At 30.8% G+C, this 19262-nt stretch overlaps 1 protein-coding gene across 1 annotated transcript; it reads left to right on the top strand.

Annotated features, from left to right (window-relative positions):
- Nucleotides 1-1810: 1810 nt before the first annotated feature.
- LOC100779674 (uncharacterized) lies at nucleotides 1811-6063 on the top strand. Its single transcript, XM_003518679.4, has 8 exons — nucleotides 1811-1970; nucleotides 2099-2408; nucleotides 3197-3268; nucleotides 4527-4594; nucleotides 4697-4853; nucleotides 5337-5420; nucleotides 5531-5620; nucleotides 5770-6063. The coding sequence occupies exons 2-8, from the start codon at nucleotides 2127-2129 to the stop codon at nucleotides 5884-5886; spliced, it is 870 nt and encodes a 289-aa protein (XP_003518727.1). The 5' UTR covers nucleotides 1811-1970; nucleotides 2099-2126; the 3' UTR covers nucleotides 5887-6063.
- Nucleotides 6064-19262: the final 13199 nt, after the last annotated feature.

Genomic DNA, 19262 nt, shown 5'->3' with positions numbered 1-19262 from the left:
TCTATTTTTATGAAGTAGGTTGTTTCTTGACAATAATTTTGATAACATAAAAAAAATAAGATAACAACTTTGATGGGAGGTGTACTTGTATAAATATTTTGATATTTAAATTAGTAAAGAAATTCTTACAAACCTTTGTTTAATTACCCCCCCCTTTTTTTTGTTTTGCAAGGCACAAACGTCGTGTTTGAACTTTTAATTACTGAGAAGATAAAAATAATAAAATTTAACTAACCACACTAATGAAATCATATAATAATGAGAGAAATTAAGAGTCTATACATATATGAGATTTTACCGTTGAAAATGACTTAATAAATTAATTGGTATTACTTTACCAATAATATGCATATACTTTTTATAGTTAAATATATTTGATTTGGAATAGTTATGTTATGAGTGATTTTTTTGAAAGTTTTTCAAAAAAAACGTGTGAAAGAGGATAAAACACTGAAAAGTCTAGAACTTATTTTTGAAATATCAAGAATGATTACTTAAGGAATTTTTTAATCGGTGTCAGATCTTGATCAACAAAAATGTTGTGAAGTATCACATCATAAAAATTTCACAGTGAGAGATACCAAAAAATCAAAAATAACAAATGTTACAAATTACATCTTTCACGATAAAATAGTGGGTTTTATTTTTATAAAAAAGCTAGTAAATACCCATTTATAATATGGTTCTTTAAGGTTGGAATTAGACAAAAAATAAATGGGTGGATTAAGAATAAACAATTTTTGGTTTTGAAGAAAAAGAATAAACAAATTAAATTACTATATTTAAGTAAATGCATTAAATAAAATTATATCTATTTAAGGAATATATGCGTAAATGAATTATATGTGATTGAACGATATTATTTTTATTTTTTTTATATAAAAAATTTAAGTGTGTTGGATTTCAAAAATTAGATTATAACTTACATATTAGCCACTAACACTTCCTCATATTATTAATTATTAATGTGAAACAAAATAGCTTTTTTTATACATTAATAACAGAATAGTTTAATGACATTAAATAATTTCTAGTACAATTTTTTTATGGCCGTTGTTGATAATTGATAATTCAAATAATAATGAAAAATCACAGTTATTAATGCATTCATTTTTCTCAAATAGTTTAAAATTATTAAATATTAATGATTAGATTTTATAAAAGTATATCAGTACATTGAATCCCTTAAAAAAAATCAATACATTGAGTATAACGACACTATAAGACTAAAACTAATGGCTTACTATTATACTTATATATGCCCATCAAATCAATCGGCTATTCTTTGGTCAAAATATTCGTTCAACATATCCATTAATGACAGTTAATACTTGTTTGAAAATGTTTAAATTTTAGAAAGTAATTTATTTTTTGTATTTATTTATTAAAAATAATAAAAGTAATACATATTTTTCTTAAAATAAACCAAACTAAACATATACTAAATCACGTATTGATAATATAAAATTAATTTTACGTTTTCATCTAATTATAAATTATCCTAAATGATAAAATTTTAAACTTTCATCATAACTTCTAAAAAATATGTACATATTATTTTTGTTGAATTGAAAGTGCAAAACTTTTATAAATTCAAATTGAAAATAAAGTAACTTAAAAAAAACGACGCAAGCAATAAGAGTTTTTGGTAACAAGGGGCCAGAGAAACAGAGCAAACGAAACGGTCGTTACGCGGCAAAGCATAAGACACACTAAATGACGAAAATGACCCTTCGCACGTGTTTGATAACGTTGAAATTCTGAAGCGTGACACCACCGAACCCATTAATATAGCACCATTATCTTCTCTTCCCTACTTTTTTCCTTTATCCATTTTCCAAGCAAACTTTTCAAACAAAAAAAATAAATAATAAAGAAAACAAAACAAGAAGAAGGAAACGCGCAACGCAACACAAAAAACCACACTTTCAATTGCATTTCTCTCTCTTTCTCACAATTTCCACTTTCCGGTAAGATTTTTCTCTCGTTTTCTCGGGAAAACCGCGGGATCTGTGTTCTGCGTGACGCGATTCCACGATTTCCACTAATTTTTCGGTCTGAAATTGCGATTTTTTGTTCTTCGTTTTTGTTTTGTTAGGGTTTTCGATTCGATATTCGTTGTTCCAATGAGCGATCACTTGGTGGTGTTCGTTGACCGTCTCGCGCGCCCTGTCCCCGTTGATCCGGTGGCGCAGACGGCGCAGGTGCCTTCCGAACCATCTCCACCTCCGGCCGCCGTGGATGCCGACGCCGCCGGGAGCTCCGGCACCTCACCGTCGGAGGATTGCGACGGCGAGGGCGGCGACGAGGAGGAGCCGCTGATCCAGATGGCAGAGTGCCGCATCTGCCAGGAGGAGGATGGCGTTTCCAACTTGGAGACCCCCTGCGCCTGTAGCGGCAGTCTTAAGGTATCAAAATTTTGTGTGTTTGATGATTTTGATTTGTTAAAAAATTTATGAGGTTTGGTTTTGTCAGGTATTTGTTAGTTATGATGATGATTTCTGCGTTTTGGATTTGTAAATTATGTCTTATTTGAAATGATCGATCAATGTGGAAAGTTGTTTCTTTAAGGGGTAGGTGGGGGGATTTTTTATTTTGTGTGTGTGTAGTATTTAATTTTTTATTTAAGTTCGTATTGTTTGTGTTGATGGTAGTTTACTGAACAGGTAAATGCTTTTGCTTGGATGGAAGGTTTTGAGTTTTGTGACTTTGTTGTGTGTGTATGCACTGTTCTGGTTTCTAGATGCTGCCATGATCAAAATGTGTTTAACAAATTTTCTGTATATGTTTTTTGCATATTTAGTGTATGTTTGGATTAAAGTTTGCAAACTTGAGTTTGAATGAGTTTCATTTTGCAAACTGACTTTCAAGGCAAAATTGAAGCTTTTTCAGTTTTACTTTTTGAGGGGGGGTCCCAACTGAAAACCAAGCATGTGCTTAATATAATTATATTACTGGGTTTACGAGTTAGTTTAGTTAAGAAATGACAGCTAAATGTTCTGATGAGAATCTTCTTCTTGTAACAAAATTGAACTGGTAAATGCATTAATAATATCCATTGGTCAGCTTTAGACAGAGGGATGAAAAAGGAGGGTGGAGGAATGTTGTTGTTTGTGTCATGTTGTTTTTCATTTCTTTCATCTTTATTTTGGTATTCTTAATTCTTGGACTGCTGTTGGCATTTGGTTTTGTGCAGTATGCTCACAGAAAGTGTGTCCAGCATTGGTGTGATGAGAAAGGAGACATAACTTGTGAGATATGTCATCAGGTATGCTTTTTGCACAATAGTTTTCATATTCCGGTACTTTTTGGTTATTGTAAGGTTATGAGGATAGGAAATTATATAAGTGTTTATTTTGTAAGTGTCTAACTTTATTGGGTTATAATTTGGCGCATCAGAGTCTTGGATGCCCGGGCATAGCTGGGGTGTACCTAGATGGGGACTGGGAAGGCAGTGGCTCCCCAAAATGGTTGTCTGTTTTTTTCCCTTCTATATTAACACTCCCACATTTAAAGATTATTGTTCTGCCCCTGGGTATAGGGACAGATTGTAGACCTATCCGTGTTCTTGATTAACTGCTCTCCATGGGAAAATGGTTATGACTGGAATTTCCCTTAGACATTTGATGTAGTATAGAAACAAAGTAAAAGATAACCAGGACAACTCCTTTGCAATTTTTTCCCGAGTTAATAGCCAGAATCCGAAGAAAATAGTTGTACCTTCCAATAACCTTAACTCTCTTATGTATCACCCTCTTGCTTGTAACAACCTCTGCATACATGACCTCCTTTGAACATAATTCTTGACCTCTCAATTCCTCTGATGTTAGATCAATAATCTGCCAATGGTACCTCTAACTCATTTCTCTACTTTATAATGCACCTTTCCCTTTTTTTCTTCTTGAATAAACATGCTACTGGTGTGGCCTTCCTTCAGTAACAATGGGGTTATGTCACTTTAAGTTGGATCCAAATCATTATGTATTTGATGCCATTGCCAAGGTGTAATTTGCATGGGTTTAAAATAATGCGTGTATTTTTATCATAATTCAAAACCACTTTATATTCCTAGACTTGTGTGATGAATGGCTAAACTGGTAATCTATAAGAAAAGAGTTGTCTTGAGTCTTGATTCTTAATTTAGTTGTGCATTTGAGATTCCTACATGTTTTTGGATGGGGATTTAAGGGCGGAATATGGGGTGTCTGCTACCTAGGTATCAAACACAGGCATCTTGCATTGACATTCAATGTAGTCTGAAGTTTTACATACATGTACGAGGATGCATCTGTATCATACACCTGAACTTTGTGCGTATGGCGGGAACAGGGAAACATTGTTATCGCGTGTCTGTATAAATATATTTGAAAAATTCTATTCTTAGATTGTATATACTAAATAGTATCCAGGTTGCTTGTGTAACTTCTACTGTTTTGCTGTTTCTGTATTTAAATCCTTGAAACAAATTAATTGTGTGTTTATTTTGATGGGATTTGTTTTTTCTTTTTATGCATGTGACTCTCCAGCCATATCAACCTGGGTATACTGCCCCCCCACCTCGTCCTAATCCTGAAGAAACTACCATTGATATAGGGTAAGCTAAAATTTTCTATTTTAAAGTTGTATTTGATTATGTTCTATATATACTTATATAATTTGAAACTTGTCTCCTTAACGAGTTATGACCATCTTGCAGAGGTGGCTGGACAATATCTGGCACACCCTTGGACTTGCGTGATCCTCGACTCTTGGCAATTGCAGAGGCAGAACGTCAGTTCTTGGATGCTGAATATGATGAGTATGCTGCTTCCAACGCCAGTGGAGCTGCATTTTGCCGCTCAGCTGCTTTAATTGTAAGGCATTAGCCTTGCTTTTCTTTTTACCAAATAAAATTGGTGGCCATGCTACTGGACAATGGGATATTGTAGACTTAGTAGTGTTTGATCAAGCTTTCCTTTGGATCTCAAAAGTTACTATAAGGTTAAAATTGTTTGATAATTTTATAAACTTCAGCCTTAAAAGTTGCTTTTAAATTAAGAGCTGTTTGGTAATGTGTTCTTGGGTCTTGAGATTTGAAATCATTTTATAGAGAAGAAGTTTCTAAAAATTAGCTTATTTAAGAGCTTTTTTTTTTGTTTTCTTCATTAAAAAATTTCCTTATATTTTTAAGAGCTTTTGAAGTGTTGTGTTTGGCACAGCTACTTTTAAGGAATAAAGAACTGCATTGTGCCAAACATTACCTTAAAAATATCAAGCTGTAGTTTCACTTTTGATATTATGTCAACAAGCTAGCTAGTGGACCTGATTTCAAGCCTAATTCATATTGCTTGGTGCAGTTAATGGCCCTTTTACTCTTGCGGCATGCACTTTCTGTCTCAGATGGTGATAATTCTGATGATGATCCATCCAATTTTTTCTCCGTAAGTGATTTGAGTTTTTTCTTTTTAGTCAAGTTCTTCCCATGTCCAATGTTTTATTGATTTCAAAATGCAATGCAGAGCCCACCTAATCTGCTCACTATTTTCTGCAGCTTTTCTTGCTTCGTGCCGCTGGATTTCTATTACCTTGCTACATCATGGCTTGGGCAATCAGTATTCTGCAGCGTCGGCGACAAAGACAAGTCAGTCTTCATTATAGTTATTAATATTTGTTTTGGTTTTGCTTAGTCAGTGTATCATTTTCGGAATAAAAATACTTTATGGTTTCTTTTTAGGCTGCAATCTAAAAGTTTGTGATCATATCTCACATTTTTGTGTTATGGTGAAACAGGAGGCTGCAGCACTAGCAGCAACCCAAGTTGCTTTCGTTCTACAATCTGGGCAGCGTAGAGGTTTACAGTTTGCAATAGCACCAGGATCACCCACTGTACCCCAGGAACAAGTCTAATAATTTGTATGCTTTTTTATTTTTATTTTTTATGTATGAATGAATATTAAGAAGGCTTTGTTGAAATGCCGTGCATTTTTACTCTTTACTTTCGCAGCTGTAACGTTATGTACATGTACATACTAGGGGGTGGTAAAACGATATAGTAAGTGAATCCATTGGTATCCATTCAATTCACATCTATCTATGAATGTAACTGAATCCATCCACACTATATAGTAAGTGATTTATATGGAAAATAAGGATTAATGGTCTAATCTAGCTCATGTTTACTTGGGATTTGATGTGAGCATATCTATTTGGTGCTTGCATCTAATTGCAGTCTCGAAAATGGAATTGAGTTAACAGGACGTGTATCAGGTATGAGAGATGAGCAATTTTTGCTATTTATGTATAGTTGTATGGATAAGCTTAACTCGTGATCTCATTAGAAGTAGTTTCCGATAAATATAGTTTTAGAAATAATTCCCATTGGAAATAAATCCCCATAGTATATAACTTGAGAAATGATTCCAAATAAAGTTATAGTTAAATAGTGCTATATTTTCTTAACTTTTTTTTTTTTTACAAATCTTAATATTTTATATAGAAAATATTTAATAAAAAGTTAAATGTATTTCCAATGTCTTGTCCAATACTTGCTACGAGAGGATTAATAGGATTATGTTCTAGAAGAGTTTATAATTATTCATATTTAGGTGGAATTTAATGCATGTGAACTTCGAGGGACTAAATTAACACATAATTTTCATGAGTAAAGTAGTATCTTTATTCATATGGGGTTTTATATCACAAGATCTTTTAAGTATTCTGTAGAAGTACTACCTAGAATATGCTTTTATGTAAAAAAAAAAAAATCTGATCAAGACAGAACTAGTTGTCTCAAGATGAGTAATTGAATAATACACCATTGTCCCAAAGGGAATATAAGATCTTGTTTTACCTATAAGTGAAAACATTCTATTTAATAGGAGAATTTTTATTTAATTTTTAGTGTGTGAAAAATTTTCTTAGACTGACAACAGTCATATTTTGTGAGCATAATAAGTCATTTTAATCAGTGGATTGGAGACGCCATGGTCATTGATTCATGAAAAAAAAATTAAATAATTGTATAAAGTAGAAGTAGGATGACACTAAATAGAGTTTTTTTTTTATTCATAAAAAGGTATTTTTTTTTTCCTTTAATTCGTTCACGTTTTGTTTAATTTGTCAAACAATAAATAGAATTCGAGTAAGGTATTACAATATTTGTTTTTACTTGTATTTTAAACTCATTCTCAAATTAATATTTGTACCGATAATAATTTTAATACTTATATTCTTACTTGGTATCTCATGTTTGTACCCGTTTTTTTTTTAATAGAATCTTCAAATTGTATATTCTAATTTAGAATATAAAAAATATTAACAATATATTTACATACTCTTTGGAATATATTTATTTTTATTGGTTGAAATTTATTAGAAATGATAAATTTATAGACTAATATATCTTTTAGGATTTAGTTGTTTTAAATAAATTTTAACTAATAAAAAAGATTGTGTTTAAAAAAAAGTATTATTAGCACTTATTTATAGTGTGTTCGTCCTCAAAGTCTGGGCACTTCACCAAACTATATTATTTGGGTATCTGATCTTGGTCTACATAGTGTATTTCTCGAAACAGATTATAAAGCAGTAATTGATAATCTTTCTAATTGTACAAGAGGTTCTTTTATTTTCAATGTAATATCATGTAAGTGTAGAACTTTTTTATCCAACCTTCCAAACTCAGTGATGAGTTTTACTAGGAACAAATAAATCTCGTTGTCCATAAGTTAGCAAGGGTGTAAGATATTATGCTAACAAGTAACAACCATGTGTTTGACTATATTTCTTCTTGTATTCATCCTTTGATTATCAATGAAATGGTATGACACTCTTCTCTTCTCAAACAGCGCTTCTCTATCGTAAAAGAGTAGATGCTTTGGATTGTACAAAGTTGGTTTATTAATGCTTGACATCAATAATCATACCAAGAGGCAAACAACAGAAAATGAACCTAATTCAGACATGAAAATCTTTCCATGTAAATTGAGCTCTTCTACTGAACGTTATTGAAATAATAAATAGAGCCTAAATCATGGCTGAAGGCTTTTTTAGAATATGTCTATTACAGCCACCAAATGGTTCAGATTTTTTAATCAGATGCTGTAGAGAATTTGAGTAAGAACTGACACTCTGACCAGGGAAATTGGCGTCTAATTAGATTTTTTTATTTTATTTATATCTCTTTTGAACAAAGCAGATAAGCATATATTCTAACACACCCTAGTTATGATTACAACTCAAGATGGCCACCAATTTAAAATCAAAGGCAGAGCAAAGAAGCATCTCACTTTAGCTTATGTTTAGGTGACATTCTCTTTGTAGCTCAACTTTTTTTCCTTTCTTTTGTAAAGAATCTATAGCAGCCAACGAGTCTTATCACCAACTTTGGTCCTTCCTATCAAACGTGAATCAAATATGTTCCAAACTTGCAATTCATTCATTCTTCTTATTAAAAATTTGCCACATAGTCTTTAGTCTTTACTACTATTTTTTTTGTGTATGTGTATTTATGATACAGAAGAATTAATTACTCAATTTGGCTAAACCATACTTCATACATGGGAATGTTTCAACCAAATCCAAGACTTAAAATACATCACATAAAGCAAATAACTAAGCAACAAACTATTCAAAGATGGGGGATGCTATCTGTAACAATTACAACTAGTTTTTTTTTTTTTGCTTTTATCTTCTTTAAGTTGCTTTGCTATTCTTCTTTTTGTGTCTTTCGTGATTTTGTGGTGGCCTTATTCAGTCAGTGCTCATTGTACAGTGACCGTGAGCCTTATGGGGCACACTTTGGTTCAAAACAAATTTACAAAGAGCCTACAACTTTAAGACCAGTCTTCAGAATCTAGGAAAGCCAAAATATGTAACAATTTCATCTTTGTTTCATGTTGCATACTGTTAAAATTTTAAGAACGGGCACAATGTTTAGATAGATAGTGCCACATATATTTCTTTAACGGAAAACAGGCGTACTTAACAAGTTACGCTTACTCACTGTACTTACCGTACCACATATCCTTTGTTTTAAAGGGTTCCACACTGCATTTTTTTTTTAATTTCCCATTTTGGAAAAAGTATTTGAACGATAACATTTGGGAATATGATATTAGATTGATATCTATATAGTATGTACATTGACGTACATGTAAAGCATTTTGGCATTTGGCCCTCTCTAGGGATCAACGAAGGTATTGCTGTTCTTAATGCAAGATCAATGAACAAGACTTTTTTGGGACACAAGAAGAGTGCAATTATTTTTATAATCTTTCTAATGAAATAGTTTACCCGCCAATCAAAAAGTAAGGCATTTGGACCCCATAGAAACCATGTATTAAGGATAGTAACATGTTTGGTTTCATGTCCCTCTATAATTTACATGTGTCAATACAGATCAGCTTTGTGTTGCTAGCTTCTACTGTTTCTACACTTGTGTTATTCATGCAACTTATACATTTATACAATAATGTTTGTGTCTTTATCTCTCTATTGCATTTTATTATATTTCATACCTTTTTTCTTTCTCTCTCCTAGTTGTATAATTTATTAGATAAATTATTGCACAAATAACATTTTAGTTACTTATTTATATGAGACTTTAGGTCATCTTGGACAAGAATCCAAACACACTCTAAAAAAACATTAAAAAAAACATCTGTGGCATATTTGGTTCTGTGGTAAGAATCAAAATTCATGTAAAAAAACATTAAAAACTTGCCACAATCCAATGTAGCTTTGCACTAACTGTGGATTAAGAAAATTATTTTCAACTAGCGCACCAAACATACACCTAAAATATTTCTTATTTGAAGAAACGAAGATTGTGTTTCTCTCTTAATTTGATTGTTATGTACCACGAAAAAGATAACCTTCTCTAATTCAAACAATTCGCCCCAAAAATTAGCATATCACAACATACTATGTCTTTGGCATATCAGTGTAATAAATAATCACAAGAGAATAAAAAGCATATTCTTAATTCTTCCAAGGACATGTGATTCGAAACGAAGTGACACCCTCAAAAGGCAGTTTCAAACCATAGGAAGAAAAATGAAAAAAATAGAAAGCAACAAGTCATTTTAACTCTCACTTTAATTGCAAGATAAAAGAAGAAAAATCTAGAAAAGAAGGCATAAATTTCCATGCGCTGGATGTTTTTCACTTGGACCATGACCAGTCATGAGTCACCCTTCATATTAAGAATAAACCAAGGAATTTATGCTTTCGACAGTTCCTAGTTGCATGTGATATTTTATGTTAAATAAAGTAAAGAGAGGGCAAGAAATTTTGAAGGGACAAATAGAGTTTGAGTACCCATCTATCTAATCTAATCTAAAAGTAGAACAAAGGATAAAGGTAGTAACATTGAGCCCAAGAAATCTAGTGCTGTTATTTTTGTTACCTTGGGAAGTGAGCTTGGAATTCTAAAGTGGCTTGGAGATCTTAGAGAAGTTAGAAAAGTGCATAAAGCAAGAGTTTGTTTCTTTTGGGGACTGTTCTATTCCCCTATCTATCTATCTATTCTTTACATAACCTGCTTGCACTGTTCCAATCTCCTGCTTCTTCTGCCTGGCCCATAGTCACTGACCCGGTCTTGCTAATTAAAGCAACTAATGTTTAACATGGTCCTTTCTTAATAACAAAGGAATTGTAGTTTACCATATTAACCCCTAAGGCCAGAGTTTTTTTATATAGAGAAAACCTGCAACTTTTGCAAACTGTATAATGTAACTTGTTATTATGAGATAGCATATATTATGCTCACAGATATGTAGATATTAATATAAACATAAAACACAAATCCTAAATCAGAATAAAGATTAAAGACATTAACATATTATAAGTTAGTTTTAGACATTAGAATAAAATACTATCATCTAAGCATTGCAGTATTCCACTTGTATTGGTTGATAGACAAATTTAAAAAATAGTTAAAAACATATATGCTAAAAGTATGCAAAAGAATTCAATAGATACATAAGGGATACATACCAGAATGATACTAACTATTTTGAATTATTCTAGTGAGCCAATACCAAGCATAACCACTAGAGAATTTAAGATCTATTAATCCATATAATACACAAACAGATATAGCAGTATGATGTGGCAAGTTGGACAGGAGTCCAGGCAATGGTGTTTGGCTTCTTTTGGTGAAAAAAGAAGGCATATGAGAGACATGTAGGGAAAGATATGAAATGAGAAAAGAAATATACTTGGCCTCTCAAGGACATTGTCCCAACCCCCTTTATTCATCCTTGTCAGATTCTTCACGAACAACAGCCTTAATTTGCTGGGAGATATAAGGTTAGTTGGGTGATTAAGAAAGAGGAAAAGATCATGGGTTCGATCCCTCCTGCTAACAAAAACTAACAAACTAAAATTAACATTTGCCGATGAAAAAAAAGAAAAGCAGCCTTAATTTGTTAAGATTTTAGGCTTGTGATTCGAAATGAATCTAAAATTCCTGTAGGCCCTCCTTGCTTTAAGCTTTAAAGCCCCCTCCAAAATTCAGTAGGGACATATATAACAACGTTATGTCTACAGGAATGGACCATAAAAACACAGATATTATTACTAGGAGAGAGCTGTTTATTCTCCTGTCACTCACTCTTAACAGAAAGAATACAAACACCTTCTATTCTTCTTCTTCTTCTTTCAGGGTAAAGAGAATATGGTGTTTCATCCTTCTAGAACAATCATTCTTCTTCTCTTTGTTGGGTTCTTAATATCAATTCAAACAGAGAATGTGTTAGGCCTGAGAAGTTCAGAAATTGCACTAAGACACAGCCACAAAGACCAAAGGATATTGCTGCAGAATCAAGATGCTCTGAAGGCTACAGAGGAATTATCGAACACAAAGAAGAATTCAGCAAATGCGAACAAAGGGCGCAATCGGACAAAGAAGAACTCGGAAAATTTCAACCATGAGTTTGATCCAAATCAGTCAAGCAAAAGAAGAGTGCCAAGAGGATCAGATCCTATCCACAACAGGATTTGAAGCATTCATCTTGTTCCTTTGACTAGGAAAGCAAGAAACAAAAAACTTGGAAGCAAGGAAATGTAGAGCAGGTTAGAAATATAGTTGAACTGTACCTGCATTCTCAAAAAGATCTTCACCACACTTGTTTGGTTTTTTCCCCTTCTTTTTTCAATCTAATGTTAAGACTTTTGTCAAAGAGAGGCATGTATTTTGTACAGTCAAGCTTTTATTGATAGCAATTCAGTGAACCAGCATCATCTAAAAAGACAGTATAGATGATGATCCTAGCTCCAACAGAAAATGTTTTCTCTTAGTTTCGTTCAGTGAAAGAAAATACCCACATGCACTAGTATTACAGTTTCAGCAAGATTATAGTGAAATTTTTTTGTGATGCTATCTTATGTCAGAAGTATTTCAAATCTAATGATCTTTCATATCTTAAGTTTTGGGCCCTACAAATAAGTATTATTCGTTAACCAACAAAAGTACCGTTAATGTTAACAGACAAAATAAAATAATTCTATCTAAAAAAAATGTTAGATTTTTTTTAGTGATAAATTTTAGTTGTTAATTTAGTTGATAGGAGATTCGAAATCACGATGTATCCTCTTCCCCTTAGTCTTCTATCACCAAACCAATTTTATATCTCCAACAAGTTTATTGGGATAATTATTTTTTTTATCTACGTGTTAGTTTTTGTCAGGAGAGGAATTTGAACCTATAATTTTTTCTTATTTCTTTTCTTCTTTCACTACTAAATCAATTTTATATATTCATGCGAGAGTATAAGTAACTTGCTAAAAGTATGGTGTTGTTAACCTATCTAGACATTAGTAATTTTTTTTCCCCAAAAATATAATGAATAGTTTTCATATTCGTAATACTTCATTTGTTTTTTTAAACATAATGGAATACTAAAATATCATTCAACATAAAGTCATCTCTCTCGTGGATCATCAAAGTTAATATAGGCTCTAATAGCATACAAGATGCAAACTCAAGAAAGTGTTGCTTCAACATCCATTGAATGTTCGATGTGGGGAATAGGAAGAACAGAAAAATGAAAGTTAATGTCCTTTTCATAATTGACAAACGCTGACATTCTTGATGAATGTTCCTTGGATGTGACAGACTGCAATGATTAGTGGAGATGTTTTTTTTATGGGACAAATGTTAAATGTTAGTTTTCTTTAATGGGAGAAATTGAATTTGTGATTTTTCTCTTTTTCTATTTTTCTTTTGTCATTCAATCAATTTTATAACTTCACGCTGGATGTGAACAGTATCAGTACAAAAACAAAAGCTATTAATCTTTTTTTTTTGGGCAAAATATGGTTCAAAAGATCATAATACATCAGTCAAAATTGGGATTGAAGCATGGTCGGCCCATATCAGATAAGGGTTAGGAAGATTGAACTAAGAGTTCTATATCAGTATTCAGTACCATTTGTCACCTATTCATGCTAAAGCAGAATCTACTTATTCATTTTAATTCTTCAAAATCTTTCTGTTTTCCTGCCCCAATTCCATACAGGGGTTTGACTGAAGAACTGTCCATTACTGTACACAAATTTCTATGGTTGGTTCAGAGCATCATAATATTTACTTCCTCCTTCCATTTGGTCATGAGATCATTGTAAATGTCTGAATGCATTTAAATGGTTGATAGCTAGGATAATAATCCTATTGATATAATTGTTGGAACCACAACCACAGGGGTGGTATCATCCAAGATTGACAAGGAAAATGTTCAAAGTAAACTCAGATGAAGCAACGTGTATACCCAATTTGCAAAAGATATATAAAAAAAAAAAAAGTGCTATCTATGGTTCACAAGTAGCAACATACATTTCCCCATAATTGCATGTAATACCCCATCAACACTTGGTCTATAAAGAAATCTATCAGTTCATAATGGAAATTCACAATGAAAAGCAGAAAATTATTCTTGAAAAAATGAAATACGGATCCAGGATATCCTTTAAACTGAAGTTACTGTACCAGTATGGTTCTAAAAAACGACAAGCGAGCACAATTTTGACCACAACGTCAAGGTTTTTGGGGTGTCTACAACCACAAAGCAACTGCAATTGTCCTTACATCGATCACATTTCTCATAATATCAAGAAACATGACAAAACTAGGACCATGACTGCAACATCAAGCCATGAATGCTACCATCTATAATTTTTACTCTCCATCATCAAACCTTCATTTCTTACAATCTCTAAATGCAGTGAATATGGGAATATTCAATTAAATTTCTGTTTTGCCTAAACCTTCATTTCTCACAATCTCTAAGTGCAGTGAACTTGGGAATATTCATTATTCAATTTTTATTTTGCCTATATTTATTTCCTTTATTCTCTTGATCAAATCATAATATTTGCAGCACAAGGAACACGCACATGAAACAATATAATATTTCTTAAAGAAAAAAAAATCGAATTAAAACATTCCAATATAATATAATAGATTTTTTTTAAAATCGAAACGCAATATAAACAAGTCTACAGAGAAGATTCAGAAGAAGATATAACAATAGCAACAACCATAAAATAAAAATAAAAATTTAAAAACCTAGGAATTAGTATCCAGATGCAATAGCTACTTCAAAGTTTATGTTCCACACATTTCATCATCAGAAGCTAGAAAAGTTCGTTGGTTTCGGCTTACTAAACGTCGTCGTTTCACGGTCCCTGAAATTCAATGGGCCAGAATCGGTCCACCCAACCCATTAAATGGCTTAGGCTAAGTTAGGGCTGGCTTTATCGATACTGGGCTATTACAAACCTTGTAACGACAGTGTCGAATAGAGCATAAAAAAAAAAAATATTCATTTTAGTCCTAGAAAGTGTGAGGCTATGATAAATTATCATTGAAAGATGAAAAATTTAAATTTAATGTCTAAATGTGCAAAAGTGCGACATATTATTCTTACAGTGAAATTTGTGAATCATTTTGTTCTTCAGTTATAATGTTTAAGAATCAATTTGACAAAAAGATATATTTTTAGATGACCAATTTGACATTGGGTTGTAAATTTTAGGGACTAATTTGTCATTAAATTATTTGTAGGATTAATATATCACACTTTTTACATATTTGAGACTAAATTTAAATTTTCTATCTTTTAAGGACCAATTTATCACCATCTTATATTTTCAAGGACCAAAATAAAAATTTATCCAAAGAAATTTTATATACCGTATTTTAGCTTCATTGGCTTTGAAAATTAGGAAATTAATATTTTTTGATTACCGTGTTATTGGTAGAAAATATCCATTGATGATTAATCTTTGTCATACGATGTATTGTTAGTTTTTTTTTATAGAAAATATATTCTTATTTATTTTATATTTTTTACTTTAAATTATAAAATAATCACATTTTTTTGACTTGATTCTTGTTTTTAAAGATTTGTATAGGAAACAAGAGAAACATTTTCTTTTGTATGAATCTTTGACAACAACAACAGATTAAAAACAAAGTGTCGGTTATATAATTAAAAATAAAATAAAATGAAAACATTTGGTCAAAATAAATGACATCAAATTTATTTCTTTCTTTCAAACTTATATATTTACAGAATTATGTAAGATTTCTTTTTGTATTTAAATAATAAAAAAAGCATATATGTAACCATGACAATTAATAAAGGAAAAATATTTTATGTAAATAATATCATTATTTTTTTTAAGTCTGAAATCAAAGATTCCAATTGACAATTTAAAGATTAATTACATTAAGGTATAAAGATTACTAATGTGGATTTTCAACAAATTTTTTTTATACACAGACAGGATTAGGAATTGGATCTTCATTAACATGTTCAAGAAACTTATTTACCGATTATGAAAACTTTGTTGGGTGATAATATCATTCAAATGCATAAAAATATATATGATATTATTTAAAGTGAACTATCATGAAATAAACAAGTAAAACAAATGATTTTTGTATAGACTTCATGTATCTTCTACATGAAGTAATTTTGTTCAAGTTAAGTTAGATGATTATTAATAATAAATTCTTTCTTTGAATATTTAACATAATTACATGCTCTTGAAATGCGAATGTTATACTACTGGCCAAGGTTAAATGACTTTACCTTAATTGATTCTAATGCCTAATGATGATTTTTTATTTATTAACAAATTTTTATTCCCAAGTTTTAATATTTCAAATAAGAATTAGTTAGTCCCACACTTAAGACATACTATCTCATAAAATAAAATAAAAAGGATAAAAATATTTTTTATCCCTCAGTTTTATCCCCAAGCTTTATCAAAACTCTTAAAATTCATTAATTCCAATTGCTAACACTGAAAAATAGTAATGAAATTTGTTAAAATTATATCAAAAGTAAGATTTTACTAAAAAAAATAATTGTTAATGATGTTCTGATGAGTTTTGAAAAGATTTAGAATAAATTAAAATAGTTGGTAGAAGGAAGAAGGAACTTATATAATACTTAAGTGAGAAAAAATATTATGTTTTTTTTTTAAAAATTGTTTTAAATGAGGGTGAAAAGTCACTTTTCTGTCCTTATACATATACTTGCAATGTTTTTTTTTTCTTTTTTTTTAAATAGTTTTTTTTAACCAAGAGATTATTACTACTATATGTTAAACCTTAATTCATCTCAATGTACATAGTTTCTTAAAATTTAAAACCAATTCTTCTCTTTTGCACGACTCTTTAGTCTTTACGTTAGTTAGTTTTTTAACCTCTCAAATTCTAAAACAAATAAAATTAATTAGGGGGAAATCAACATAAAATGGAGTAAGCATTAAGACATTAAATTTCAGAGTTTTTTCCGACAAATATCTAGAGTGAAAGATTCATTTCCAAAGTACACAATTTATAACGTGTTAAGCGTGTACACCCGTGCATGTGAAATGTGTGTACCGGTTAGAGATTCAAGATGATAGAAGGATAAACACGTCTTATGATTAGATTTTCAACGATCCCATCCATAACAATTATTTTAAGAAATTAATGTATATTTTTCTAGGAACAAATTTAGAACTTTATTCTATTATTAGTTCTGATGTCAAATATAAATAGAAAAAAATATCTTTTTTTTTCAAATATGAAAAATTTTCAATTAATTTTATTTTATTTAATATTATTGTCTTTATAATATTCTTCATTTAATTGAGATATTAATTTTAATGACTTTTTTTTATTATTGATATCAAGTTCCAATGAAAATAAATTGAAAAATAAATTAATTAAAATTGATACAATATTATGCAATTAAATATCCTTAACTAACTTTATTAGTTAGAACATTTCTAAGGTATTTCATAAGTTGCTTAACAAGTTTTTATCTTTATTATCGGAGCAAATGATTTGACTGTGAGTTATTTATATAAATAATCATTATTTAATTCATTCTTATTAATTATAAAATTATTTTTAATTATAAAATTTAATGTGATTCAAGTTAAACACTCATTTTAATAACTTTAATATTAAATTAATTTTTTGTATAAAACTTTTAAATTTATGTGATATTGTAAGACTCATAAATATATTTAAGATAAATAACTCATTTAAATAACAATATCATATTTTTCTTCTTATGTTTATGTTTAAAATTAGTGGGAATACTTCCTAAACTAAAATCAAGAAATCTGATCATATGGTCTATTTATCCTCCAATGCAAGTTGCAAAAAACAACTTGTCCTGTTGACACCCTTGAATTAATGTGAAAAGTTGACTGGATGGTAATAATAACATTAACATCATACTAGTAACATGCTTCACTTACCGCAAATTCAATAGCAAAAAAGCCACGTATGTGGGCTCTCCTTTACCATTTGCCTTCAAAACAAAAATGCAATAATAGCCGGACAATTATAGGTTATTTCTTGGGGACAAAGATTCAGAAGGAGAAACATGAATGTTCCTCATGCCCAGGTTTCAGCTTTAAATTTTCCCATTTTTAGGGTTTATAGAGAAACAATTACTACAAGTCTACAATATTACTTGTACCATATTAAAGCTGTGCTTTCAGGAAATTAATTCATTAGGTCAAATTATCCTTGCCTATGCTACTTTGTGTCACTCACTACTACGCGCATGCTATGTTTGATGATGACATAGATGTCAGAGAACTGCTTCATTCAATTGAGGGTGGTTTTGACTCTTCCACCCAACCCAAGTTACAAAAAGCCAAAATTCGTGGCTTGGAGTGCTCTCTATTTCTTCACAGCAATATAAAATCACTACTCATTTGATTGGTGATTTAAAAGTTTGTGTCATTTAGCTATGTACAATTTTCTTCTATATAATCCCAGCAAATTAGGCACGCTTTAATCTTATAACATGTCTTGTCAATACTGAGAAAGAATCGCTAACCCATTTGAACACACGTTTTGTTCCTTGGATTCTAGTCTAGCATGCATGATTTGATTCAGGATTAGTTCCATGAGGGGAGAGAGAAGATTATAATTAGTAGCATTTAGCATATATGACTATGATCACACATTGTGCTTGATTTGATAGAGTAGTGTGTAGCTAGGCTGAGTGTGAGTGTGTATGTGAAGATTAATTAGCATATGACTATGAATAATCAAATCGTGCTATTGGATCCAATATAAATCAAAGTCATAAAAATATTATTAATTATGTGAATTCCAAGGATAAGATAAATTAATGACTTGAATATGGCTTCACAAATTATCGACGCCTTGCTAGCTAAGCTAATTACACATTTCTTTAGTCAAAGTTTGATTTGAATTGATAAACGTTGTTATTCGATCACTAATCCCCGTCACGTAAAGGAAACACGAACTGTTGGATTTGAACTTCCACTCTTGATAATCACCACAAATACAGAACCGCATTAAAGAAAAGAAGACTTGACTTTTGATTTTTCTCAGTAAATATGGGTTAGCCATAGAAAGCTTTCAGGTCGCGTTACTATCATTAAAGAAACCAAAATATTCTTAATATAACTTAATCTAGGATGTGCTCCATAACAAGTTGAAAAAAAAATCATTTTTTTAAATTATTATGTTGATTTGTTAAACGAATATTTTAGCATTTTCAATACATAAGATAAATGTTTATTTTCGTAAAATTAAATTTATAAAAATAAATATTTTTATTATGATAATTCAAATGCACTACTGTAATAAATATTAAAATTAATTACAAAATAGTTACAAATGAAGTTACACAGCATTGTTGTACTCTGCCAATTCTCCTATTTCACACGCTCCTCTATGTCATCTCACTGATTTTTTTAGTATGCTTGCCTTCATCCCGAAAGGGTTATAG

The sequence above is a fragment of the Glycine max genome, chromosome 2, assembly GCF_000004515.6.
Source record: "Glycine max cultivar Williams 82 chromosome 2, Glycine_max_v4.0, whole genome shotgun sequence".
NCBI lineage: Eukaryota > Viridiplantae > Streptophyta > Magnoliopsida > Fabales > Fabaceae > Glycine > Glycine max.
The sequence above is the reverse complement of the archived record's forward strand: the minus strand, read 5'-3'. Positions and strand labels throughout refer to the sequence as shown.

What these genes read in the sequence shown, in the direction of transcription:
- LOC100779674 (XM_003518679.4), top strand. Translation starts at nt 2,127, where the DNA reads ATGAGCGATCACTTGGTGGTGTTCGTTGACCGTCTCGCGCGCCCTGTC. An exon ending in CTTGTGAGATATGTCATCAG is followed by an intron (nt 3,269 to 4,526) that starts GTATGCTTTTTG and finishes GTGACTCTCCAG; the next exon opens with CCATATCAACCTGGGTATAC. An exon ending in GCCGCTCAGCTGCTTTAATT is followed by an intron (nt 4,854 to 5,336) that starts GTAAGGCATTAG and finishes TGCTTGGTGCAG; the next exon opens with TTAATGGCCCTTTTACTCTT.